The sequence below is a fragment of the Cydia pomonella genome, chromosome 27 (assembly GCF_033807575.1).
Source record: "Cydia pomonella isolate Wapato2018A chromosome 27, ilCydPomo1, whole genome shotgun sequence".
Lineage (NCBI taxonomy): Eukaryota > Metazoa > Arthropoda > Insecta > Lepidoptera > Tortricidae > Cydia > Cydia pomonella.
Window position 1 is genome coordinate 5,306,230 of NC_084729.1, and position 27,548 is coordinate 5,333,777.

The 27,548-nt window shown below is 39.7% G+C and overlaps 2 protein-coding genes across 2 annotated transcripts; one reads left to right on the forward strand and one right to left on the reverse strand.

Moving 5' to 3' along the window:
• On the forward strand, positions 1-3,464 carry LOC133532440 (MIP18 family protein galla-2). The gene is made up of 2 exons (XM_061871116.1): positions 1-365; positions 811-3,464. The coding sequence occupies exons 1-2, from the start codon at positions 89-91 to the stop codon at positions 1,005-1,007; spliced, it is 474 nt and encodes a 157-aa protein (XP_061727100.1). The 5' UTR covers positions 1-88; the 3' UTR covers positions 1,008-3,464.
• LOC133532411 (gelsolin, cytoplasmic-like) lies at positions 3,378-27,384 on the reverse strand. Its single transcript, XM_061871060.1, has 20 exons — positions 26,615-27,384; positions 26,190-26,264; positions 25,448-25,640; positions 24,884-24,999; positions 23,994-24,171; positions 22,968-23,059; positions 22,011-22,121; positions 20,897-21,028; positions 19,622-19,739; positions 18,895-19,018; positions 16,670-16,805; positions 12,067-12,132; positions 10,895-10,967; positions 9,839-9,942; positions 9,304-9,429; positions 8,668-8,785; positions 7,547-7,695; positions 6,154-6,264; positions 4,185-4,310; positions 3,378-3,532 (listed from the first exon to the last, which is right to left on the reverse strand). The coding sequence occupies exons 1-20, from the start codon at positions 26,675-26,677 to the stop codon at positions 3,476-3,478; spliced, it is 2,268 nt and encodes a 755-aa protein (XP_061727044.1). The 5' UTR covers positions 26,678-27,384; the 3' UTR covers positions 3,378-3,475.
• Positions 27,385-27,548: the final 164 nt, after the last annotated feature.

Genomic DNA, 27,548 nt, shown 5'->3' on the forward strand with positions numbered 1-27,548 from the left:
CAAAGTATTTTAAAACGTCATTACACAGCTGTGACGACTCGCATACTGCTCGCTTTCGCTTGTTTGTTTTTTGCAGAAAAGCTCAAAAATGACGAAGGTTGCTGATAATCTTAATCCTCACATATACGAGAAGGGCTCAGAGCGTCAGATAACGTCAACAGACCATGACGAGGACGTCGTTGACGAGATAGACGAGCGGGAAATCTTCGATATCATACGTAACATCAACGACCCTGAACATCCGTTGACGCTGGAAGACCTGCGGGTGCTAGAGGAGAAGAATATAACTGTGAATAATAAGGAGAACACTGTGCATGTTAATTTCACGCCTACGATACCGCACTGCAGCATGGCTACCCTAATAGGTGAGATCCTTTATTACTCAAAATATGACGCAAAAGAATGAGTTATTCTGTCCTAATTCTCTTTTACCGCCAGTATGGCTTTTGGTCTTAGCCTGTCCAGAAGGACGAATAAAAAAAATTCACTACCATTCAATCTCACACGTATCCCAGAGCAATTGCTTGTTTGCCACCGATGTGGTATAAAAAATAATAATTGAACATGTTCTATTTTAAATTATTAGTTAGACCAAGCATGCATGGCATTTGCAATGACCAAGTGGGGCAATGCCATCATTAATGTCAAATTTCTATGAAAATAGGGTTTATAATGACTCTCACTCACTTTGTTCTGTTCAAGTTGTTGCAAATTTAGCTTAGATAGACTAGACATAAATATTTTACACTACAATAAAAATTTCATACCTCTAGCCTAAGCTGCTTTTAACTATACTTAACACTGTTTCAGGCCTATCAATCCGAGTTCAGCTTCTCCGAGCACTTCCAAGCCGGTTTAAGGTGACTGTAACAGTCACAGAAGGTACACATGCATCTGAGCATGCGGTGAACAAGCAGTTAGCGGACAAGGAGCGCGTCGCTGCTGCGCTGGAGAACAATAATCTGGTGCAGATTATTAATCAGTGTGTTTCACCATTATCATTATAGTTTTTTGATTCGTTCTGTGTGGACCTGCCTACTTGCATTTACATTTCGGCCAACACTGTTTATATAGCTCCAGTTTATAATACAAACCAAAATAGACCTAAAACAAGTTTTGTATGAAAAACTTAAATTCGCTATATTTTATTAACCATGATATCTGAAGCTATATTAACTAAATTACAGGTTATACCTTATCCTATTGTAAGTACAAAGTGTTAGAGTAATCTAGCTAGTCGTTTTAAAATGAGAGTGTAACTACGTTTGTATGGAGAATGAAGCTTGCTGGGGACCTTGAGTAGAACAAGATAAACAATTGGATGAATTTTCAAATGTGATTACTGCATTTTTTGTTAGCAAAGCAGATTTGGTATTTCAAGGTTATTTTTCGATTGGTTAAGTAAGATCCCTGGGACTTAGGGAGGGAAAGCTATGATTACTGAAGATATGCAGTTTGAGAACTAAAAGTTAAAATCTGTAAACAAAAAAGAATATGTTTCTGTAATTTTTATATTGCTCTGCAACATATCCGCCTGGTTCACATTTTTCGTGGCTTGTTGTTCAAAGGGTTTTAAAACCAATTAGGCTTCGCCTCGCATGGCCTCGCGAGGAAATTGCCGCGCGAAGCAGCTCGGTCGGTGGAGATGTGTGTCGCCCAAGGCACGTCTACACATGCCGTACTGTCTCGCACGGCTATTTCCTCGCGAGGCGGCTCGTTCTGCCTATTCACCAGAGCCTGAGATAGTTTTTAAACCAACATGCATGTATGTTAAAAATCCAACACATGAAACTACTGTATCAGTATTAGCGAGTAGTTTCAAGATTCTGTAGATATCTATTAATTTGATAATGACGACCGGTTTGGTCTAGTGGGTAGTGACCCTGCCTACGAAGCTGATGGTCCCGGGTTCAAATCCTGGTAAGGGCATTTATTCGTGTGATGAGCATGGATATTTGTTCCTGAGTCATGGGTGTTTTCTATGTATTTAAGATTTTATAAATATTTATATATTATATATATCGTTGTCTAAGTACCCTCAACACAAGCCTTATTGAGCTTACTGTGGGACTTAGTCAATTTGTGTAATAATGTCCTATAATATTTATTTATTTATTATTTATTTGGAAGCCATATTCTCTGAGCTGAATAGGGAATTCTTAACAACTTTTACTATGAAACCACCCTTTAAATTGCTAAAAAAACCGGCCCAGTGCGAGTAGAACTCGCGCACGAAGGGTTTCGTACCATTACGCAAAAAACAGCAAGAAAATCACGTTTGTTGTATGGGACCCCACTTAAATATTTATTTTATTCTGTTTTTAGTGTTTGTTATTATAGCTATCATGGTTCATGAGATACAGCCTGGTGACAGACAGACGGACAGTGGAGTCTTAGTAATAGGGTCCCGTTTTTCCCCTTTGTGCACGGAACCCTAAAAATGGGTGTCTTATTCGCTTTAGGGTCAGATGTCAATGTTTTCTATTGAAACGCCTAGAAGTGGTTCAGTGTCTCATACATACACGTTGTAACATGAGGAAACCGAAAACTTTATAACAGTGTATTCCTGATCATATTTAGTTTCAGAGTTAATACCAATTGAAAAAAATATCTTCTTATTCTAACTTACTGGAAAACGCCTTTTTGATGGTGATGATCCCATTATGGGGCGTAGTCTACATATACATATCCTTATTAGCCGGGTCCACACAGAGCGAGCATACGCGCGAGGCAATTTCCTCACGCACAAGTCGGCCATTGTAGACGTGCCTCGGGCGAGGCACATCTACACTGGCTGGTTTGTGCGTGAGGAAATTGCCTCGCACGTACGTGTGTGGACTGTGTGGACCCGCCTATTGGTAGATGTCATAAAGTGACAAGTAACCTTTGCAAAACCTAGGTTTTACAAAAAAAAATCGTAAAAATTCATTTTTAGTGCCAGTTTTTTCCATAACATTAACTTTTTATGTACAAATACATTCAAAAGTAAAAAAAAAAGTATTTTTTGTGGTGAAATTTACTTAACTCAGTTACATTTTTTTCTTCTTTTGGCCTCAGAATTGCGTGGTTAAAATCTTTTGGGTTCCTCGTGTTACACCGTGTATTATATATGTTCGTCTTGTAGAGAATGATTAAATAGTTATTTGTATTCCAAGGGAGGAAAAGTAGGACATTGCGTGCCACGTGTAAAATTGACAAACACGCGGGATGGAATGTCCTACGATTCCTCCCGTGGTGTGCATACTATTTTTCTGCTCGACGGAGGCAGAAAGGGGCAACTTCGTTTAGCGCAGCGGGGGCAAAGTTGAAGCTTTCCGCCCGGAGAGCAGAAAAAAACATAAACATCCTGGTGGTTTATGTAAATGAAAGTCTGCATGTTTTTTTTTTTATAATAATTTTATTAATAAGTGTAATATAGTGAACAAAACTGTTAATGTATAAATAAAAAAGATGCTTAGCTTAAATTATTTGGTTTTTATTTAGAGTTTGCTGCCTTGGCTTCATTCTTCAGGTCTTCGTATGACGTTTGGTTCTGTGAATAATACAAATAGGTATTAAAAATGATCTCAAGTGGATGAAATTAGGTATATTACTGTCTTTTATAACTTATGTTATGTACAAAATGTGTTTGATATCCAGTGCCACAATAAAATACAATTGACCTTTGTGTGTGGCCAAATATCTTGGGTTCAAATCTCGGCTTCAAATATTCACATCATGAATTGTCCCTAAATCGCTGTCAAATTTCGGTTTTGTACGAAGTGACATTTCTCTACGGTTAGTACTCCAAGTTCAGTGTACGCTGCTTATATTCCTTGTCACCACTATAGAAAAATTAGTAGGTAATCTTTATTAATAAGTAGCCAAATGTAGCCATGTATGAAGTATGGAGTGTAAAGTTTACCTATTTCTCAATAGGCGGGTCCACGCAGAGGGATCATACGCGCGAGGCAATTTCCTCACGAACATACCGGCCGGCGCGTTTTCTGAGCGCGCCGCCTCGGCCGAGGCACGTGTACACTGGCCGGTTTGTGCGTGAGGAAATTGCCTCGCGCGTATGCTCGCTCTGCGTGGATTCGCCTAATGACGCCACCCCGCCGAACGCGCCACAGGTCGCTCACCAGCACCACTGAGCCCTTACACTATAACTCTGCAAAACTAGTACTTGTAAGGACCAGACTCACGTCCCACATATCATCCTCCCAGCTAGGGAAAAGTTTCTTGAACACCTTCGGCTCCGCACCCTGCTTAACGGTCACCACGATAGCAGAGTCAACTGTTCGCTCCAGTCCGTCATCCGCTATGTATTCCTGCGAAAAATACATACATTTTCTTTGAAAATTCAGTCACTCAGTAGTACCAAAGATATATGAGTATAACTCCGTATAAGATAAAGTCTAAATAAGTTTTTGGCAAAAAAATCATTTTTGGTACAAGCTTTTATCGCTGAATGTACCTTTCTTTCCACACGCAACTAATACTCATCGAGACAATTCTAAAAACCCCAAACACAATTAAGTTGCGTTGTTTTATCACAGAGTTCCTGTGGCTACCTCCTGTCTCCATCATCAGATCAGCTCGATGGGACCATAATATTGCATTGTCACATATGTATGTATATTCTTACATATGTATCCAAATGTTCAGCTTCATTGGAAACCGGGAAGTGGGTGAAATTTAACTTGCAAGATTTAATTACAGACCGACAGACAGACAACGGGACAGGTGAAACGAAATAAAAGCTTATAAAAAATAAACGTGCATCGAAAAATAAAGAAAAATCTATGCTCGAATAGATGGCGATATACCTTTGGCCTATACTCGAGTAGATGGCGTCACCGTTTGATATTTAACACATATCAGTGAAAGAACATAGGTCAAATAGCCATATGTCATTCTAAGAGTTTTAGTCCTGTGTCGAAAGATGGCAGTAAATTTAATTGACTACATAATTTACTTTGACAATACGCCTCTATACTAAATTCTCTTTGATAGTACCTACATTTAATTTGTCTAAACGGCCATGAAATTTAATGAAAACTTAGTTACTTTTTCCGCCTTGGCTAGTGAAGCTTGGCTTTTTTCCACAGGTACTCTCAGGAATTAGCTCTGCTGGCTATTAAGGCGACAAGCTCATTGTCTCTCTGGTAGTTTCGTACTCTCGTATAGCTTTACATGGCGACCCTGCCAGGCTACGCCATTACTTAAAGAGTTGGATCAAGATAACTTCTGCGTGGCATTTGCTATGCCAATTTTGCCATGGCATCGTTAGTGTAAAACTTCTGTGAATATATGTTTATTATAGTATTTTATACAATCGTGATATGCTAGAGCTTTTCAAAGGATTTGACACAGGCCCAGCTGAACGAAGAGGCAACCCAGGATCGACCGATCTGGCGCATGAGAACGAGGAGGGCCGACCCCAAATAATGGGAAGAGGCACGGAAAGAAGAAGAAGTGATATAATAGAGCTTTTCAGTCGCTACCGTGTTTAGGCGACGAAGCTTGCTGAGTGGCCTAATGAAGGTACGAGATTGGATTAGAAAGCTTGATTATATCACTAATGTTTGCAATACTTTTTCTATTATAAAACCTAAATCATTATAGAAAATTAGGTAAGTACCTCAGTTGTACAAATATCAAACATTTATTCAGCAAATAGGCCACAGGGGCACTTTTACATGTCCATTTTAATAAACATAAAAATTACAAATATGGAATCGATGAAATAATAAATACTTTATTAGAGAGGTATACTGTCTCTAAATGTCAAATTACACAAAAAAATAAAAATAAAGCCAACAACACATAACAAATAACACACAACACGTACAAAATACATAACCGGGTGTATAATATATGAATTGCTCATGAAATAGTCGCGCGTTGGTGTATTTTCCACTGGACCGCGGCGCCACGTGATTTCATTATAGTTGTTGAATATATACAGCGTTTGCTTATGAATATTATAGTTGAGCTGGGAGCCCATACATGAAAAAGTACAGATTAGTATACGAAATCATAATTCAACCATTACAGTCAACGAGTAGAAAAATAATGATTTAAATTCCCACACACGGATCCATGTCTAAGCATACGAGGAGTAAATAAACTATAGCTTATACTTAGATGTAAATGAATAATTGAACTAACCTCAATTATCTGGCTCCGGGCAGACTTGACGCGCTCAGGGATGTTCTTGCCCTGCCACAGATACAACTCTTCACCCGTGTCTAGAACGTATACTCCGTCGTCAGAGAGATCCTGGAAGAAGTTTTATTCACGATTTGTGGTATAGACGTTTATGCTTATTACATAATTAATTTGGTATTTGGTGGCTCATCGTTACTGGTTAATTTCAAACTTTGGAACTCCGGTAGCCGTTTCAGAAGTGCAACACTTACGGTAGATGTCGCTAGGGCAGGGGCGGGTTTACCACGGAACAGTGTTTACCCTAGGGCCAAGGGGGCCATGGCCCGGGGCGGTAGGCTGTGAAGGGCGGCGCAGGCCCCACGTTTCCAGAAGACGCCGAAAAAAATGCTTTTAAAATTTGTGTTTATTATATGGGGCGGTTAAGGCCCACTGGCCCAGGGTGCCAAATATTAAAATACACCTCTGTGCTAGGGCGCCACCCTGAGGCGCATATGGTGGAAATATTCGCTGTCCTCGGGGAAGTCACTGTACTTCAGTTGGCAGAACATAGGCTAGTAATCCAGTGTCGTGAGTTATAGTCTCGCCCGAGACAGTGAATTTTTTCACTTTTAATTTTTTTCTTAGCTTAGGCGTAATCTATTAATTACGTCACACAAAATTTCGAGTTTCTGGACCCCAACCTTGACCCCATAATAGCATTGTTTGCACATGTTTCTGCTTAATACAAAATTGTTTTTATATCAGTTATCAGATGTAATATGGATTGTACAATGTCTAGTATGGAAGTGTCAGTATAAACTAGACTAAGTAGATGAAATCCTACCAAAAACATAAATGTAAAAAAGGAGAGCCAAGTTCAATACAAAAATTATGCTTGCCTGTGGGCTTCGGCGCAAAAAGAACGGAGATCTAAATGAGTGCCAAGTTCTATGCAAAATCCATGTGTTTATAGGAAAAAAATAACATTATGAACAAGTATTAAACTCTATTTCTTTGCTTTATTGGATACGAGTACCTATAACAATTTCTGTTATTTTAAAAAATGTGAGATCTTAAAGTAGGTTAGATTTGACTCTTTTTTTTTACGTGGAGTAATACAATTAGGCATGGGACGGATATGTCGGACTCGTGGCCAAGGGGCCAAATACCGACTAAATCCTCCACGGTATGCCCGTCTCGCAACAATGGCGGCGGTGACACGGACACAGCAAGCATTCCACCGCGAACACCGCCTGCTGCCGACATTTGAGGCCGTCCCCTCCTAGGACCCGAAGGCCCTGGAGCCGAAGCTCCCCCTCTCGAAGGTAGTATTATGAGTATGCGGGGCGACACCACACACTGGTCCCTCATGACAACCTCCACGCCGGGAGGGGATGGAAAGAGAACCACTGACCTCTTGCTTATAGTCCAGGGGCAGCTCTTCAAACTTAATTTTCCCGCTGACAGAGACACTGACAGTTGTCAATGTAGGTGGTGATGTTACACGTCTGTTCACTTCCAATGTCCAGCCTGATGCGTCTTCCTTCTCTTCTGCCGTTCCCCCTGAAGAAATAATTATACTTTACACATCTTACAGGAAAATGAGAGCACGTTCGTCTCGTGTGACTATGGAATTCGCGACCCTTGGGACACCGGACCAATTAGCTATTGAGACTTTAGAGCAGGGTTTTTTGCAGTCACGGACCACGTACACAATTCAAACAATTTCACGGACCCGTGAATTAAAATATTTTAGTAAAAGAATAAAAATCCTTATTTATACCTATTTTAAAATTGAGCCCATGATTGGAGCCATTAACATACCTAGGACATCTAGGAACTGATGAGGCTCTTCGCCCTGCTGGTATTATTTACCGTCAGCTAGCTTCTGCGCGCAGCTCGACCCGTATTATATACATATATGTATGACCTTACCTAGAGCATCCCAGAACTGGTCAGGCTCTTCGTCCTGCTCGACCTCCTGGCATTCTTTACCGTCAGCTAGCTTCTGCGCGCAGCTCGACCCGTATTATATACATATATGTATGACCTTACCTAGAGCATCCCAGAACTGGTCAGGCTCTTCGTCCTGCTCGATCTCCTGGCATTCTTTACCGTCAGCTAGCTTCTGCGCGCAGCTCGACCCGTATTATATACATATATGTATGACCTTACCTAGAGCATCCCAGAACTGGTCAGGCTCTTCGTCCTGCTCGACCTCCTGGCATTCTTTACCGTCAGCTAGCTTCTGCGCGCAGCTCGACCCGTATTATATACATATATGTATGACCTTACCTAGAGCATCCCAGAACTGGTCAGGCTCTTCGTCCTGCTCGACCTCCTGGCATTCTTTACCGTCAGCTAGCTTCTGCGCGCAGCTCGACCCGTATTATATACATATATGTATGACCTTACCTAGAGCATTCCAGAACTGGTCAGGCTCTTCGTCCTGCTCGACCTCCTGGCATTCTTTACCGTCAGCTAGCTTCTGCGCGCAGCTCGACCCGTATTATATACATATATGTATGACCTTACCTAGAGCATCCCAGAACTGGTCAGGCTCTTCGTCCTGCTCGACCTCCTGGCATTCTTTACCGTCAGCTAGCTTCTGAGCGCAGTTTGACCCGTATTCACGCTCCAACGGCAAAGCGTCCTGAAAAAAGTTTGGTTGGTTGGAAAAAGCTTTGTCAGACTGAATGTTACAAGACTACGGTAGGTTTTAAAGTATGTCATACGATAGTTTCTCGTGTGCGTTACCGCACTTTAAAAACCAAATGGTTTATCAAAAAGGGGTAAAAATGCTATAAATACGTCATGGTGCAATGTAAGTCAAGATCAGACTCAAGATAAAATGCATAAATTATTGTCAGCGTACCTATGCTTCGACACTTCCCTACAAAACGAGTATGGCATCCGGGGCCAACGTCCACCGAAGCGTAGTGCCGTACCTGCAGTGGGCACTGAGACCACTCACATACGTTTCGGTACATTTGTTACGTAAGTAGACATAGATAATATGGACGTCGCTCCGCCCCGCTCGAGCGTCCGCTCAGTTTGCATAAAACGTTATTTTCCTTGTGACCTCGACTTTTCGCAAAGACTTAAATGTTGTCGTTGAAAAGGTTCAATATAATAACCAGTACTTACTCAAGAAAACGTAAAACACCTCACCTTTCCATACCAACAGTAGACCACATCAGGCGTCTCCAACACAAAAACTCCATCGTCTTGAAACGTGTCGGGACTTTCGATAACTTGTACGAGTCTTGTATCCACCCCTTCTGTTGTTCCTTGCGCCTGGAAACAACAAAACGGTAAATTACAACAGTGCATGCAGTGGGATATGCTCTGAATAATTGTTTGACACGATGCCAGAGGGAGCTTTATACCACCACACCGTACACCGTCGGCAGGGGGCGTAACAGTCATACCCTAGAACGGCTAGAACCTAAATGGTCGCGCACTGTGCGGTTTAAGAGGCTTTTCCTCCCGCGGCAATTCCTCTTAAACCGCACAGTGCGCGACCAACGGAACTGCTGCGGCAGCAAGTTCAACACCAAGGTAAGAATGGGAATTAATGTATGTATGTGTACGTAAGAGAGTGTTATGTGTAAGTGTAAAATGGCCGTGGGAATGAATGTATGTATGTGTACGTAAGAGAGTGTTATGTGTAAGTGTAAAATGGCCGTGTGAACGAATGCCTCACCCTGAAAAGCCGAACGAATGTGTCTTCTTCAGAGCTGGTTTTCTTACAAGAGTTAACAGGCGCATAGTCCATATCTTTACCTCCGTAGAAAATACTCAAATTGCCTGAAATACATAAAACAATTATACTTTTAAACACACCCCTGGAAGCATTTACCTGGGCTACTAACGTTCATGTCACGGGTGTATTCGGGTGATTTTGAAAATTGGGTAATCCCGAAAATAATTTAAAAATAACTCAGATTCCGTTGTAATAGGTACTTTCTATTCGGCATTATACGCAACTTATTAATGGGTTTTTCCTTTAGGAATTACCCAAATACACCTTATATAAAATGTATATAAAATCAAGATTATGTTATTTTTTAAAATTGAATTTTATCGAGGAGCAATTGGAGCAAGACAAGAAAACGGCCCGAAAGAAAGAATGAAACTGTGTCTCACTCGCACTCCTGTAATTTGTGTTACATAAAAGTAGATAATGATATAGAAAACACCCATAACTCCGGTCAGGAACAAATATTCGTGCTCATCACACAAATAAATGCCCTTACTAGGATTTGAACCCAATACCATTAGCTTCAAAGGGAGTCTCACTACCAAAGAAATGAGATGAAAAATATGTACTTTAAAGAAGTATGAAAAGTATCGAAATGAAGTCTCTGACCTTACCCACGTCAGAGGAAACAGGAAGTTATGAGCGAGCAACTCAGCTTTACCAAATAAAGACCCACTTGCACTATTCTACTAACTCGGGGTAAACCGGTTAAACCTGGAGTCACCATGGTTACCAGTGCAATTTGACACTGGGTTAACGGTTTAACCGGTTAACCCCGGGTTAGTGGACTGGTGCAAGTGGACCTAAGAGTCTGGCACTGTCTGGGCCCTCCATTCCCAATTGTCCAATGCAGGATTTCCTCCTGGTAGCTCAAACATATCTCTCCTCCTTTTAGTCAATAAATAAAAAAAGGAAAGGTCACTACCAACTAGGCCAGACAGTAGATATTGGTTATGGTAATATTGGCTTTATCGGCCGATGACATATAAATGTTCTTACCATGGAAAATGCTTATGAAATGTTTTGGTTCCTTCCCATGAGGTACTTTGACTACCGTGACTGTTTCGTCCAACTGAAAAAAAAAAAAACAATGTTTATTTACCAAAATACTTAATTAAGAATTAAACCGTGTGTACGCTCTTCTCAAATTGCAATTACTAAGTAACTAGATAACAATAATTAAACGTGTATAAGGTCATACACAGCAGGTTTATATCTCCTCACGTCCAAAATAAAGAGCTGTAAAACTGAATTATCTTTCAGCTTTCATCCGCAAGAGGTACAAAATTCCTTTTCATTTGTAATATATATGAGTTATATTTTTAGGGTTCCTTACTTTAAGATGCGGCTAATATAAGATAAGCTCTCCGAATTGCACTTAATGTGGTATGGCTATGTAGGAGGCCAAATCATAATAATAATAATATGACCGGAATGGACATACAAATAATAATATATTCTTTATTGTGCACCACATAATGAAAAGGTAATACAGAAAAAGAACACACATTACTAATAATCATCATATCCTAATAGTAACAACAGGCGATGATCATATAACTATAAGCACAAGTGGTTATAGGTTTCAACTGAAAAGATGAAGTGAATGATTATGATTACACACTCAATTTTTTGTATTTTACGGCCTGGTTACGAGACTTTTAAGCCAATTATAACACACATGTGGAGTACTAGCCGCAAAACAGTATTGAATGAATTAAGCGCACGATATCAATTTAAAAAAACCTTGAAACTTTTTGTTCCATCTTGCAGTTGGCTGGTCAACTCGCTATCGATACGAAAGTAGAACACAACTTTCAAAATCTCACTGTCATTACACGATTTGTTGTTGTGTACAGTCAGCTGCAGAGATAACTGAGCCCCCTGCATAGAGACTTGTTTACAAAGGGATAAACTATCTCTCCATCTGACTGTTTGTGATTTCAACTCTAATGCCGATACCTATAACTATAGTATGTCAAATAACTTTGTCAGTAGAAAAAGGGGCGAAGTTCAAATTTTCTATGGGACATAACCCTTCGCGTCTGCATTTTATAAATTTGTTTTTTTTCTACTGACGGAAATGACTTGACAGACTATAGTAGCTGTAATTGGCGCAGTCAGTAGGATCGCGGCAGGTTTTCTTCTTTATAACTGTATAATGTTCTTACCTCGATCTCTAAGTCTGTGGCCAGTTCGCGCGCAGCTTTTTTGTCATCAGTTGACGCATCTTTACCCTAGAATGGAAAATTTTAACTTATTAAAAATTACTTATCGCTAAATATTGCATGGAATGCATGACAATGATTAAATACTGTGCTAAATTTAATACAATTAACAGTGCCGGATTAAGACATTTTGATGCCCTAAGCATTTCTAGACCATGGTGCCCCCTCATCAAGAGTACATTGAATTTTCTTGGTACGTTTATTGCCGCATTACTGCTGAGAATAGAATTTTCAATCCAACACATCATTTTATCACGGAAATTGACAGTACTGCAGCAGTAATGTTCCAACAGTATGTAAGGTCAAGTGTTAGCAAATTGAAGATCGTGCTTCGCATAAGGCCGGAGGCGAGCCAACCAATGTCCAAGTGTGAGAAGACATAAAAGGCATAGGCCGTTCTCCGCACAGGGTTTTGCAACCCCTAGAGCTTTCCTGCGAAGCTCATTCATGTGAGAGCAAAGGCAGAGCTTCAGTAGGAGCTTTGCCATTAGGGGACTTAATAGGGTAAGATTTAAAATTACCACTGACCCGATGTTTCAAAAACTGCGTTGTCCCCATGGTCTCGGAAAAGACTGGGTAAAGTTGACATCAGTATCTTGACGTTGGAGGTAATTTTAGAACTTAATCAAACGCGATTAAGTCCCGTTTTCTTAACGTTTTTAATTGCTCAATCCCTAGTGTAAGGCGCAATCTAGTCAGTCAATGCTTCTAAATAACATGTTGCAGGTAGTGATATGCTATGGAGTGTGATCTGTAACTTTAATGTATTTGAGCCCGGTCCATGTTGTTCATCTAAATGCGAATATAAGTTGTTTATCTTAGTGTAATTTCATAAGTTATAAGTGTTCTTGCTTATTGCTCATATCTATTTCTTGGTCTCTCTTTTTTTATTAATTGTAACCTTGATATATTTCATATTGTAATATCTTGTGTCACATGTGCTTTTGTATCTAGTGTGTATTTTGTTATTATATATACAGTTTCTATTTGCGAGCATAGATTTATAACTAGCCTAGATGCCTAGTCTGTACATCCCTAGTGAAGCCATTTCAAGTACGACATTATGTCGCCCTCGTGTCATCGTATCCGAACGGCCCTCACAGTACTCAAGGTCGAGTTGGTTTGTGTACACCTCCCGGTTATAAATTAAAAATACAAGAAAGATGGTTGTTTGTGCGGTGAATTGGTGTCACAATACATCAGTGAATAAAAACAAACCGCCTGATATAACATTTCACGCGTAAGTATCCAGTTTAATGTGATATTTTTACGTAATCGTAAATACAAAAATCCAAATTTTCGTCAGCCGCCATTACTTATAAATGTTGCCAGGTGATATGAATCTTTTTTCCTCCAAATGAGGCATGACGATTACATTGATAAAATTAATATGCTTACTTTAAGTTCCTTGTATGACTATAGAAAATATTCTTTTTTAGTTTTTCATTCTTTTATTTCAAATTATGTTTTGTCTTTTATAAAATTACAGTTTAAATTCATATTTTTATTTTGTGTGATATTCGTTTTAGATTTCCGACTGATCCGCTTCTGTCTGCGAGATGGACGGAAAAAATTAGATTAAATAGGAACGATGTAATATGGAAACCGACTAAACATAGTCGAATATGCTCTCGCCATTTTGATGAGCAAGTAAAGTAAATTTTATTTGTGGAACACAGGTGTTACAGTTAAGGTCTGTAAAAACGAAACGCAACTGTCACTGTCGCACTTATATGGAAGACTGATAGAGAGACACAAAGCGTTTCGTTGTTCGAAGCAATAGCGATTGCCACCTTGGCTAGGCCTGCAGGTACAATTACGAGTACTGACGATAAATAGTTATTTGTTTTACAAGTGGAAAAGTTGTTGTTTAACCGCTCGTGCTAATATTGCTACTCGAGCTAAATAAAGATCCAAAATGTCGAAAAATGGAATCTTGAGCGTTGCGAGGGTTTCCAGTTACGAGAGTTAAACAAATTTTGCCCCAAGTGAAACACAAAACTTTTCACCACACCAACCCGAAGAAAATAAAATCAAACCAAATCAAATCCAAATGATCGTCATTAAATATTTATCATTTAAAATCATTATTTCAAAGTCAATTCTACCAGCTATTATCTGTGCACATTTGTAAAATAAAAAAATAAACGTTTTTTTATTTAAACATTATTTCACAAAGTACAGAAATGCAAAGTCCTTAAAAGAAACCTTGAAAGCTTTTGCTACAAATTTAATATCTACATACACACTCCCAAATGATTGATAGCCAAGTATAAGGATGTGGTTAAAATCCATCTACTTTAAGGGGAATAAATGAACTCTGGCAACCCGTTTTTGTATATATGTGTGTGTCGCTGAGCGTAAGACACGAGCGTCGCACGCACACATCGATCGTGTTTCGGCTTCACTTTTGGCAGATTAGCCTTATGAGGACTAACTGTCTATGTGTGATAGGTCAGTGTTTGCGAGTTCCTGTAATTGGCTCTGTACTACTACCTAAAAAGTTTAATGTATTTTTTATAGCTGTTGGAATTCCTTGTATAAATAAATAAATAAATAATAATATGTCACAATTAGGCCAATAAAATCAGTTTTTTTCGAATTTGGTCCTAAAATGCGTGTAATCCGAGTTTGCTCCATTCCTGGAGGTGTCCATAAATGTTTCCTCTTTTTCAGTTTTTTTGCTTGAAAATCGAAAACGGTACGTCCGGCGTAAAATTTGTTCTAATTATGATTAAAACTGATATCTGAGGATCCGAAATGTAATTTAATTATGTTCTTGCAATAAAACATATTGATTTATTGAAGGCACCCTAATATGGATTCCTAGTCTAAATTGTATAAAAAGGTCGACATTTTTTATTTTTGGTAAAATCATGTTAAAAATCCAAAAACTCGTTCTTACCAGTGTCTAATCCACGAACTGTCCTATGTCCTTCAAAATCAAGTGGTTTCGAAAGGAAAAAAATATCTCCTAAGGATCCCAAAATGTATGCCCCCTGGGATGGAGCAAACTTGGATTACACGCATTTAGAATGAAATGAAAGTATTAAAACATTTTCCAGCTTGCTGGGAATTAATTCCTCAAAACGCTATTTTTGGATCTAATTTGATTGGCCTAAATCGTGAAAGTTTAAATCAGTGTTTTAAAGGCAAAGTCTAAGGCTGAGCTTTTCATAAGGCTGAACGCGCAGAGCGTTCGATCGGCGCTTACGGATGAGGCATGGATGAGGCCAAAGGTCGAGCTGGAAGAAAGCATTTGAATTTGACCACTGGCGAGGTATGAATGGCTGAACGTCCGGAGCGTCCGATCGCGGTGGGTTATCATACAATACAACTGATGGCGAGGTGTGAGCAAGGCAGAAGGCCCAGCTTCGAGAGAGGACAGCTTAGATTTGGATCCATGTTAAGTGAAAGTAAGGCAGTTTGCACAAAGTAGAAGGCCTAGCGTCGCATAAGACCTAACGCCGAACTGCAAAAGAGTGGCTTGAAATCGAACCTATGTAATCACGGTTCTCCTACTGCTCGGCCTTTGGCTTAAGTGGAAACCAAAACTTAATAAGTTGCTTTTGGTTTTGTGCCTTCGCGGGGCCCTTTATAACAGTTTGACAATTAGGTCGCAGGATCGTGGTTCTGCAGCAACTCGGCCAGGCCGACACATCTGGCGTGCAAGAGAGCAAAATTCGCTACAAAATCGGTAATCTACGTCGAGAAAATCGGTTGGCCACAAGCCCGACGGTAAGATATTTTGGCTATTAGCTTTGAGGGCCTCCGCGAAGGGTTGGTGATGTGCTTACGTGTCCTCACTCTATTACGACCCTTCGTTATTAGATGGGTACTTGCACACGTCAAAGTCGACTAAAAGTTTCGTGTACATAAGTACTACGACTGCGATGCAGCCTGCGCGTTTTTTTCCTACGATTTTGGTGCCCCCCTAGACGTGGTGCCCTAAGCAAGTGCTTATTTTGCTTAATGGTTAATCCGGCACTGACAATTAAGCAAACAATAATTTGTTATCATACTTTAGAGCCACTTGCACCATTCCACTAACCCGGGGTTAACCGGTTAAACCTGGCTGGAGTTACCATGGTTAACGGTTTAACCGGTTAACGACGAGTTAGTGGAATGGTGCAAGTGGCCCTTAATAAACAAAGTTGTTTGTTTTCACAAAACATCGCAGAGAAGACAGACAGACTTATCTGGGTTGGAAGATTAGATAGTGGGTATTTTCGTGAATGTTAGTGCCATAGTCAATTATTGTATAAGGTTTCCGAGCTGCTTAACGAGCCCCAAGTGCCGCAAGAAGGAAAGAGGAGGGAGGAGACCAGGACGAATGAATAAAAAACTTACAATCCATTTTTCTAGAAATATGGAAACATTCGCTTCGGGCAAGACTCGAACTTTTCAAACATCGGTCTAATCTCTTTTAACCAACAGAGTTACTGAAGCTTATCAGAAGCATTTTTTTAGTCTTTGAATTAATTCAATTCAATCTTTTAACTTAAGTTACAATCCAATTTAACCAATCCAATTCAATTTAACTTACAATCCACCAGTAGATGACATATTTTCCATCGCTCTCTTCGTTGCATTGGTACTTAACAACATAACAGTCTGAGCTGTACAGAGCTGGGGATTCTGCCATCTTCTCGGTTATATCCTCTTTTTCTCCTTCTGCCAACCTGGTGACAACGATTCTTAGAGTAACAATTTTTTGATAATTCTCATCGAGACAATTCTAATAACCCAAATATAATTATACTTGACGCGGCCAAAGATGATCCCTATGTCAGTTCATTTTTGTACGGAGGAACTTTCAATGTCCAATGTTTTTGGTACTTTAACACATTTTTTATTGAGAAATGTAATAAAAACCCATTACTTCAATTATTTCTTAAATTAAGTCTCTCCGATAGTGAAATCGAGAAACTGTCATACGGATCATCATTGGCCGCGTCAAGTATAGGTTGCGCTGTTTCATCTTAGAGCCACCTCTTGTGTCTATCATCAGATCAGCTCGATGGTGCGTAATATTGCTTTATCACATTTGTCACTCAACAAGTATAATTATGTGAAATTTTGGCTCAATCGAATAATAGGAAGTGGGTCTAATTTAGCTAGCATGATTTGACCTGAATTTGTATTTTATGCAACCGTGATATAACAGAGAGCTTTTCAGTCGAGTGCCGTGTTTAGGCAACAAAGCTTCGTTGCCTAAGTAAGGTACGAGATTGAAAAGCTTTATTATGGACATGCACTGCTCCGGACCAGGACAAGTGGCGTACTAGAAGAGAGCTGGGCCTCCACTATTGTATACAATACTTTTTCTATGAGTGATCTAAAATTATACGCTTTTTACTATAAACCTAAATAAATAATGCAAATTGGTAAGTAAGTAATACAAAACACATAAACGCACGACTGCGCGCGACCCTGCTCCCCGCGCCCGTTTAGTAATTTTTTTTAATAGTTGCCTACAGCGTATCAAAATAAATCTTATAGGTGAGTTGGGAGCTCACACATAATAGTATTTTATGCAACAGTTGTATAAGAAGGGTCAAAAAAGGCGAGTGGCGTGAGTTGGCGAACATTGTAAAGGAATACGCCACGAGAATTTTTTGACCTACTTATACAACGTTGCATACAATATTTTTCCTACGAGTCAACAAAAATAAATCTTAATTTAGGTAAACAAATTACAGCCAAAGTATAGCCAAGACGCGCGAGCATATCTTGTTACGCGCCCGGCCCACCCCGGGCCGCGGCCTGCCGGTCGGCGACACCTCCTCGTCACTCATGAGGCCCTGGTACTTGCTACTTGCTAAATTAATTTTTTGGACAGTTTTTTCTCAATTTTGGCCACCGTAGCCTACGGAGACTAACAAGCAACGCTAAGCGGTCTTCGTAGTCTATGGGTGTTGCTATATTACGGGTGTCACATGCGTGTTTCTGACTTATGAAGTAATTATTTTTACTATGCAACCAAATGAATATTTTGTACGTTGGCAGCAATGCACTTAGTTTAAAACTGTATTCGTTTTGGTTTTGTTAGGTTGGTAGCCATTAATCGCAGTAACGTTATAGCTTATAAAAGCACAAGAGCTTTTGTGAGGAATAGACAATATAGACTTTTCTTGAAACCTTTTATGTATGTTCTTATATTCGTGTTAATGAATGCATAAATGACAGATAACAGTAGAGGAGTAGGAAAATGGAATTATAGTTTGGTATACGAAATCTTAATTCAACAATAGACTAGTAGAAAAAAAAATATTACAAACAATGCAAGGTAAATAAAAGTTTGTAAATTAAAATAAACATGGTACTCTATTAATGATGGCATTGCCACACATTTTCTTTGCAAATGCCACACAGAGTTAATTCTACATACCTAGTCTACTACTACTACTCTTCCTATAAAAGTTTATATCGACTGTGCCAATGTCATAGGGGGTATTACTTCAGTGTTCTACCCCAGAATGCAGCACTAGCTCATATTGTAAACCATAGATTAACTTATACATAATATGCCTTAAACAGTTTTTGGACCTATGACTTTGATGTATCAAGGAGGTTTATTTACAGAGTCTCGAAACGCGAAAATCGTTTTCGTTATCTGCCTCTATCGCTCGAATATGCAAGAGTAATAGAGAGGTAGATAACGAAATTTCGATTTCCGTGTTTCACGGTAGGCCCTGTGTTTGTGCCAGTAGCGCCCTCTACGCAGAGTTTTGCGTAATATTGCATCTACCTAAACACTAGTTTGCATACCTAAACACGGCTTCCAGATTACCAGCCCCTAGATCGGGCATGTAGCCTCTCGCGGCAGCGCTTTTACCGATCAGCTTGGCTGTGGCGGCCGATTCTTCGGCGTCTCCCGAATAGTAGCCAGCATCTGTAAGTGTCTGTATATTTTTATTCAAAAACTAAATTTTCTTCAAAAGTTGAATGGTCGTCTGATTTTCATAATACTGAAGATTACTAGTAGTATTTTTATAATCCGATAAGCACGTGGAATTCGGAAGAATAAATTAAATTAATTACCGGGCCGCGCTTACCCTCATTTTGAACTGATCTATGAGAGACAAATTAGACAGACAATATTGACAGTACAAACAGCAACACTCTAAAACACTTAACCGTGCGGGCGATGGTACAAGCCTGCCTGTCATATATCAAAATGCGACCAAAATCAGAATGACGTCAAGTGCCATTGAATTGAATTCAGACATATATTATGTGATTGCGTCAATTTTTAACCGCCCACTATCTCTTGAATACAGCTTTTCATATTTTCCATTGGTGCATTCAAGATGCTGCTGGCGGCCGCTATGTGGTTACGTTTTGTCATTTGTCTGCCTGCCTCTTTCACACTCATGCATAGATGTGATGGCTTCCCTCTTGCACACTTCAGTTATCTTTAAGCGTACTTAGGCGTCATTCTAGATCTGCAGAGGACGACTAGGTAGATGAACACGGTCAAACGACAATTTCTTACCGAATTCGGAGACGTAACTCCGTACGGACGAGTAGCCCGTGCCGACGGTGTCCCAGTTGTTGAAGAACTGTCTGAAAGTGGAGCTCTCGGCGCCCTCTGTCACCCTGGTCACTGGCAACTGAATATTAACAATATTATGGACATATATTAAAGTCAAATACTAATAAAACTACCTCAAAAGAAAACTTTAATAAACATTACAAATACCTAACATGTTTTTGTAAGACTAGCTACAAATATTAATTTCAGAAAATCGCAGTCATATATTATCAATTATCATTATTTCTATCAGTATAACGATACAACGAGAAAATGCCGCCAGCGTACTTGGTACAATGCCTCAAGGGCCTATTTTAGATTTCAGCTAGTTATGGTAATACTCGGTATATATCCATTATGTATATTTTTATTGTAAATAAATGATTATCATTATTCATAATCAAATACAGAGTTAATACGAAACATGCTTCGTCAAAACACAAATATAATCCGCACAAGTATCGTCGAATTGATAAAAAAAGTAATTAAATAATTTAATGGATTGAAAATTAATTTAATAGTCTGTAATATACGGCATGTACTTTTTTACAGTATAGAAAATGATAGGGGAAATCAGAAAAATATACGAGTAGCACTAGTTATGAAGTTAGATTAGCAAGTCTAAAAGCATGATAACGCCACGATATTATGTGCATTTTGGACATGCCTTTTTCTCTTACAACTTACAATTTATGTCTCAAACTTTTTTGACGTGACAACTCGATGACTTATAATTCGATGGAGCCGGCTGCACGCACGAAAAAACATGACTCATGCGGCGTTACCTCGCTCTGAGGCGTTCCATTTAAGGCTTGAAGTGCAAGCGAGAGCGCGCAACGACCGACAAAGAGGCACAATCGGCCTCCGTGTTCGGCAGCAATTGTATTTATGCGTACAAATAAAATGTAACTTAATCAATTCAATTGTGATTTCCATTTACCCCCTTCTCTATATCCATACAAAATATCTATCAAACAAACAAATAAAATTAAAATTTTCTTTTGAAAAATGAAACCATTCCATCAGTATTTTCTTATGACGTTGTCACGTTCAACTATCGTCAGTAAACCGACTTTACAGACAACCGTTTTTTTGTGTAAAACAGTCCAAAACGATGAAATCTTTATGCGTATTATGAAATTGTCTGCTAACGTATTCAACATCTTTTTACTTTACGTATACACCATGCGTGAAATCTTTTATTACAATTTAACCTAACTCTAAACCAAACCTTACCCAAGAAGGGTATCCCTTGATCTCCAAATACTTCTGAGCGATGTCGTGGTAGTTCTTCTTCGCGTCGGCATCCACGTCGCTGCCCAGCCACAGGAAGACGCCGGAACACGGCGTGTCCAGGATGAAGATCGCCTGTCAAATAATTTTTGGTTTATTAAAAAAAAAAATTTTGTCTTATGCTTATATCGCTGACTGTACTTTTCTTTTTTTTATTATTCTACGTCGGTGGCAAACAAGTATACGGCCCGCCTGATGGTAAGCAGTATCCGTAGCCTATGTACGCCTGCAACTCCAAAGGAGTTACATGCGCGTTGCCGACCCTAACCCCCTCCCGCCCCTCGTTGAGCTCTGGCAACCTTACTCACCGGCAGGAACACAACACTATGAGTAGGGTCTAGTGTTATTTGGCTGCGATTTTCTGTAAAGTGGAGGTACTTCCCCAGTTGGGCTCTGCTCTAGATCTGGACTGACATCCGCTGTGCTGTGCCCTACCACAGAAAGCGAGATGACATTCACAATGCCCATACCTCTCTTTCTTTAAACAGACTAGTAATTTTCATCGAGACAATTCTAACACATTGTACCTACAAGGTTATTGACAGAGGGGTAAGCTACTGAAAGGCTATTGTATGCACTAAGTTTCTGTCCCTCTCAGTAGAAATTATCCGACGATAAAATGTTTCTAATAGCCCCTGTTGACCAGTGATCAGCACGGACGGTGCCACACCGCGGGATTCACGATTTTGTTTCAAAAAGTATTTTTTTTGAGTATTATTATATAACATTTTTTAAGAGTTTTTGTATAAGATTTTTACTCTTAAATTCTCGGTGTGGCACCGTCCGCGCCGATCATTGCTGATGACCGAGGAGTTAGGCGAAGAAGCCACTTAGCGGCGTGGCACAGCTGCGCCGCACGGCACGGCTTTTCTATCGCAGTGTACGACGTCGTATCGTGGGTATGTGTGTTGGACCTAAGGTGGAGGCGTGGCGTCGTGCGTGCAGTCTAGGCGGATTGTCTACACCGTGATACACCACCGCCGCGCCACGCGGCACATCTGTGCTATGCCTCTACGTGGGTTTTTCGCCATAAAACCCCTCGGTTTGAATGACTTACGTCGGAAGTAAGGTGCTTCTGCTTGTAAGGCCTATTGACGGCCACCAGCTCCAGCTCGTCTCCTGCCAGGACCTTGTACAGGAACACCGTTGTGCCATCCCGGGTGTAGGTCTGAAATAAACATGTTATGTTACTAATAGAAAATAAAATAGATTATTTTTATAAAAAAAATTAAATTTAGGTCGGCAGAACTGGATCGGCGTCTTCGGGTGAGGGGCTGCGACCCCCGCTCTGGATCGTACCTGGTTCAACAGATCTTAATTGCAGTGCAGCGAGGAAATGCTGCAGGCATTAGGGTACTTTTGAGCCGGGTACGATGCAGGGTGGAGGCGCATATTTGATTAATTACAATATATTTACTAGTTTTTAGTTAGCTTATTTTAGTATTTCGTATTTGTACAAAACTATGTTGTGTATATTTTGATGTAATTTAATGAGTAAAATAAATAACTTAAATTTAATTTGCGATATATCAAGTAGAAACATTGTAAAATAATCATAAATTGTAAACTGAAATATAATATAATTATAAGACATATATATGTGTGCTAATAGCAATGTGTTTAGAGGTAGACTTAATGTTTGCTGCCATAGTGTGCGTGACCGCTGAAGCAGGCGCTGCGCGCCGTTGTAAGTACACCCCGCGACCCGACATTGTGGATGTAGCTTTTAAGTAACGAAGAGCTCTTAGCAGCACATTGTATAAACCTAAAATTTGCACACCTGCATGCAGGTTGAGCACGTGAAACTTTTGTTTATTTTTTAAGGCCTTTAAACCAACCGTGTTCTTGCAAATAAAGATTTTATGATTATTATGATCGGAATGGACAATGTGAAAACGCTCTCGAGTTTATTCAAATGTTTTCTTCAATATCTAGATTAATAACTTCTTGAACTATGTGACGTGGTACCTGCAATTGCAAGTGTGAAAAAAAAACTAGAAAGTGCAAAAGGTACCTCCTCAGCAGAGTCGTCAGCAATGTCATCCTTGGATCCGGAGCCGAGGGTCTCAAAGAACAACGCCACGTCTTCATCTGAGGAGAATTCGTCTGAAAAGGAAGCATTCTATTGTTTTTAGAATTCATGGTTGCATGCTTTTTCTATTTAGGCCGATCATCTTTGAAATATTCTCCCTGTCAAAATTATACAGTTTCTGACAGGGTTTGCCTTTTCAGTACTGAAAATTCGTAGTGTTACTGTTTAGTATGTTTCATGATGTCATATAAGTAAAGCCTGACCAGTAATATATGACCACGCGCCATATTGCGGAATTTCATTGGAACTAAATTTTTCATACTAAACTGAACTGTCACCCTATACATGAGAATCACAGCGCCCTCTTGACAATGATCATATATTTCTGGTCAGGCTTTAGTTAGTTACATGTATTTGTATTAATATTATGTATATATTTTTCTTTATGCTTATGTTGGTTATATGTATTTATGGATTGTTTTTAAAAGTATCAGCATAATGTTGCATCGCCTACAAATTATCTGCTTCGCTCAAAGATGGACTAGTCTCACTAGTAAGATAAGGGTAAGGTTGTCCTGCTAGAGAAGCAGCAAGTTCTACAGGACACTCCAACCCGTTTGCTCTATTCGGTGCGATGCGGTGTGTCGCGGGCCTTCGATGGTTTTGAAGCGATTTCAAGACTATACTATACATATGTATACTATATACTATGGGATGGTGCCCTCGCTTCTGCCTGAAGAGACAGAGTTACTTTCACTATTCAGTAGTGATTACTCTCAAAACCTACCTATGATTTTGATGGTAGCCCGTTGTGATAGTCATCCCAGAGACTGTTAGCCACACTGATGATCTTACGTGTCTGCGTAGTCCTGGCTCCCTCTGGCATCAGCACAAAGATGTGCTCGTTCTCCAGGACGAAGCACTGGTCTTTAGTTAAAAAAGAGACTTCTGCTGGCCCAATGCCAACAATAGAAAACTTTCAAAGTAGGGATTACTCCCAAAACTTGCCAATGATCTCGATGGTGGCCCGCCCGTTGTGATAATCATCCCGCAGACTATTAGCCACGCTAATGATCTTCCGTCTCTGCGTGGCCTTGGCTCCCTCCGGCATCAGCACGAAGATGTCGTGCTCGTTCTCCAGAATGAAGCACTGGTCTTTGGTTAGAGAGGAAGCCTCCGCTGGTACCTAAACACCAAAGTTATATTTAATTTATTACTTTAAAAGATATGCAGTAGTTTACCATATTAGGGCCACTTGGGCGTTCCATATAGTTAGGCAACTAACTCTGAGTTAGCGGCTATGATTCGATCCCATTGACATTAGATTTTTGCGGCCTTTCAGTTATTTGTAACCTAGACCTTGTTTTGTTTTGCTTTGAGATAGTCCATGAGGATCTATGCCTCACATTTACTCAAGCATATCATGACGTGCCTCACAAATAATACGGCAAATCGATATACCTTTATTTTTCTGATTTTAAAGTAAGTACCTACATAATTTTTGTGCAATCAAATATGCAAAAAGTATCTTTATTCACAATCTGCCACCAAAGTTGGATAATCGATGAACTCTTTGATTATCGCGCCGATAAAACAAATTAGTTTGCGCAGAATTTTATCAAAAATGTTACTGATAAATATCTATATGATTTCCATGAATCATTTAATATAAAATTTACTTGTTGCTTTTTATTCGACAGGCGAATTATGGATAGCTTTATACAAGTGATAAAATCTGTGTTACCTTGGCCAATGAGGAGCTATCACTGACCTCCTAATTCTCATGTTGTCACAGCCAGAGAGCCGGAGTAACCTCTTCTCAGCACCAGCGTTCGTTTCCACCTCATTGAAGCCAGACTCGTTCCCGCCCTCCAGGTACCTGAGGAGCTATCACTGACCTCCTCAATCCTCATGTTGTCACAGCCAGAGAGCCGGAGTAACCTCTTCTCAGCGCCAGCGTTCGTTTCTACCTCATTAAAGCCGGATTCGTTTCCACCCTCCAGGTATCTGATTGCTGGAAGTAAGATGGTAATTGGAAAACGCAGGTTTTTAGTAACCTTTATACAAAGATAGAGCATGCCTATTTCACATTGAACTAGAATAACTATAGAAGTCTGACTAGAGCCAAATGCCACTCAACATAAAGGAATCAACAGGTGAAGTAGAAAACAACTGGCGGAAGCCGAAAACGAGATAGATGCCGAAGGTGCCATTACATTTGACGAACGTGCCTCAGAGACGATCAGACTTTGATCCAAGAGTGTGCCAGGAACTGCCCTATCACATTAGAAATGAATGCTAAAGATCATCCAGACAAACAACGAGCGACCTACCTACGAATTGACAAGCGCAGTGAATTCGCAACACATCTTACGACAATCTTGTCGTCAATAAGCCTTAAGTGTTTTGTCATATTGGGTTTTAATAGTTGCCTGAAGATAAATGATTAAAAAAAGTCTCACCAGGTTGAAAATACCCTAGGAACTGTCCGGTCTCGTGGCCCTGAACCTCGCGGTGGTGGACGGCGCGTCCGCCCAGCATATCGTCCAGCGTCACAGTCCATATGGCTGCGGAACCCTTCTTGTCCTGGGTGGTTTTGGAACCAAGCCAGAAGTGCGCATCGTAGGAGAGCGAGGATTGGTCGTCGCCTGTCGTCTAAATCAGAAATAAATTAAATTAAGTAGTGGAAAAGAGGGAGGCCGTTGCCAAGGAGTGGGACACAGCACTGGGCTCTATATAGAAGCAAATAAAAATATAAGAAGAGGAACAAAAGTATGTCGTTGACCTCATGGTGAAAGGAAGTACCAAGATTTCGCACCAGTGTTCCTCTTTTATAATTTAAGTTAATTAAGAAAGATGTGACTTCCTCAGTACAATAAAAAACACCATGGACTTAATCCCCGGATCTAACGGGGCAACGGGGACGTATATGGACGCAATCAAGCTGATATCGTTTCGTGCTGCAATGACAAATAAATAATCAATCAATCAATGTTCCTGGATCCAACTCGTCTAAAAGATCAAAGTGAAAGGGGAAAAAAGGCAGTTCCCACCGCTGGATGGGAATAATAATTGCTAAGGTGAGAAAGAGGTTTTAAGCAAATTTGATAAATATTAAAATCCGTAGGTAAGTATTTTAAGTATAGTTTCAATACAAAACCAAGGACAATAATTAAAGCGTGAACTGAATGAAAAGCTACTCACCTTCAACACGATGTATGAATCTCCATTGTAGAATTTCCCATACATTTTCTTGTCTATGGGGACCGGCTCAAATTTCTAAAATCAATGAAACATTTCATAAGAAATAGCGGTGAAAGTAATAAAACGAATCAAGAAAATTTTGCATATTGAAATAGAATTACGATACGAAGTTTGTAAGAATAATTTAATATGAATATAATAGGTAAATTAATGACTAAAATGCACTCTTAAAAACAGTACCTACTAGAAAACGAATGGTGCCGCAAAGCGCCATCCTCTTTAGATCTTAGATTATCGGTCGGTTGTTTATGTAGCCAACTAAACCCTTTTTAGAAACCCAATTTAGAAACCCTTGATCAACCTCCCTTGATGTTATAAATAATACAAACAACCATATTAACAAATAAAACTCTTTAAATACTTACTTCTATGGTCCATATTTCGATACCAGCTGCTGCTCCAGCCTCAACAAATGCCGGATGATCCATTATACAATAAAAAGTAAACAAACACTACCAGTCACTACAAAACTCTCCTAAACACTAACGCAAGCACTAAGTATTGGTAATGTACAAGTGAAATAACAATTGAAAATCACTGGCTATCTAAAACGCCTTTGTACAGCGTACTGCCCTCAAACTTTGAAGTGAACAAAAAAACAGTTGAAGGTTTTAAATACAATGACATTGAATGATGTTAGGATACCTAATATCTGTCCTTCATATATGAAGCGTATTATAATTGTGAGTCACTAATGATTCACTTGTATACAGGCACTGAAAACAGCCCTAACATTCATTGGGAAAGATATTCAATTGTATACCGTATCGTTAAGCAATAAATTCCAAATTCGAATCGACTTCTAATGGCTGTTACGTCTGTTCGCGTGGTGGACAGTCTAAGGTGACCGTATCTTTTACGGTGTTTCCATTATATCTTCGACCTTAACGTTAATGAAAAATATGAGTAATCAGAGATCATCTTATAATAGTTTTCATAGTTTGTAGGTAATTGAGGTGCGATGAAAATAGTGTTTGAGATGATAAGATTATCTTTTGATAACATACACAGGATAAGTAGTAATCGATGTTATATTTTTATCACTGGAAATACAGCTATTTAGAGTGCTTACCTATGCAAATAGGAGGAGAATGAAAGCCATTCGTAGGTTGTGTTATTTTGATATCTAAATGCCTAACTGCCTATTTTTTACCTCATAACCTATATAACTATAGCGTAGGGCATTAGCTATTAGGGCTAATATGGTCGCCCGTAGGTTCAGCAGGTGTACAGCGCAAGTTAAAATAACACTTTTTCGAGCGTATTGTACTTCGCTGTACGCCTGCAGCCTGTGGACGA

Bases quoted from the DNA above. Each gene is read 5' to 3' on its own strand.
- LOC133532440 (XM_061871116.1), top strand. From the start codon at position 89: ATGACGAAGGTTGCTGATAATCTTAATCCTCACATATACGAGAAGGGC. The intron at 366-810 runs GTGAGATCCTTT...ACACTGTTTCAG, and splicing joins CAGCATGGCTACCCTAATAG to GCCTATCAATCCGAGTTCAG.
- LOC133532411 (XM_061871060.1), bottom strand. From the start codon at position 26,677: ATGGATCATCCGGCATTTGTTGAGGCTGGAGCAGCAGCTGGTATCGAA. The intron at 9,943-10,894 runs GTAAGAACATTT...TATGTATTTCAG, and splicing joins TTTCATAAGCATTTTCCATG to GCAATTTGAGTATTTTCTAC. The intron at 4,311-6,153 runs GTTAGTTCAATT...TATTTTTCGCAG, and splicing joins CCCGGAGCCAGATAATTGAG to GAATACATAGCGGATGACGG.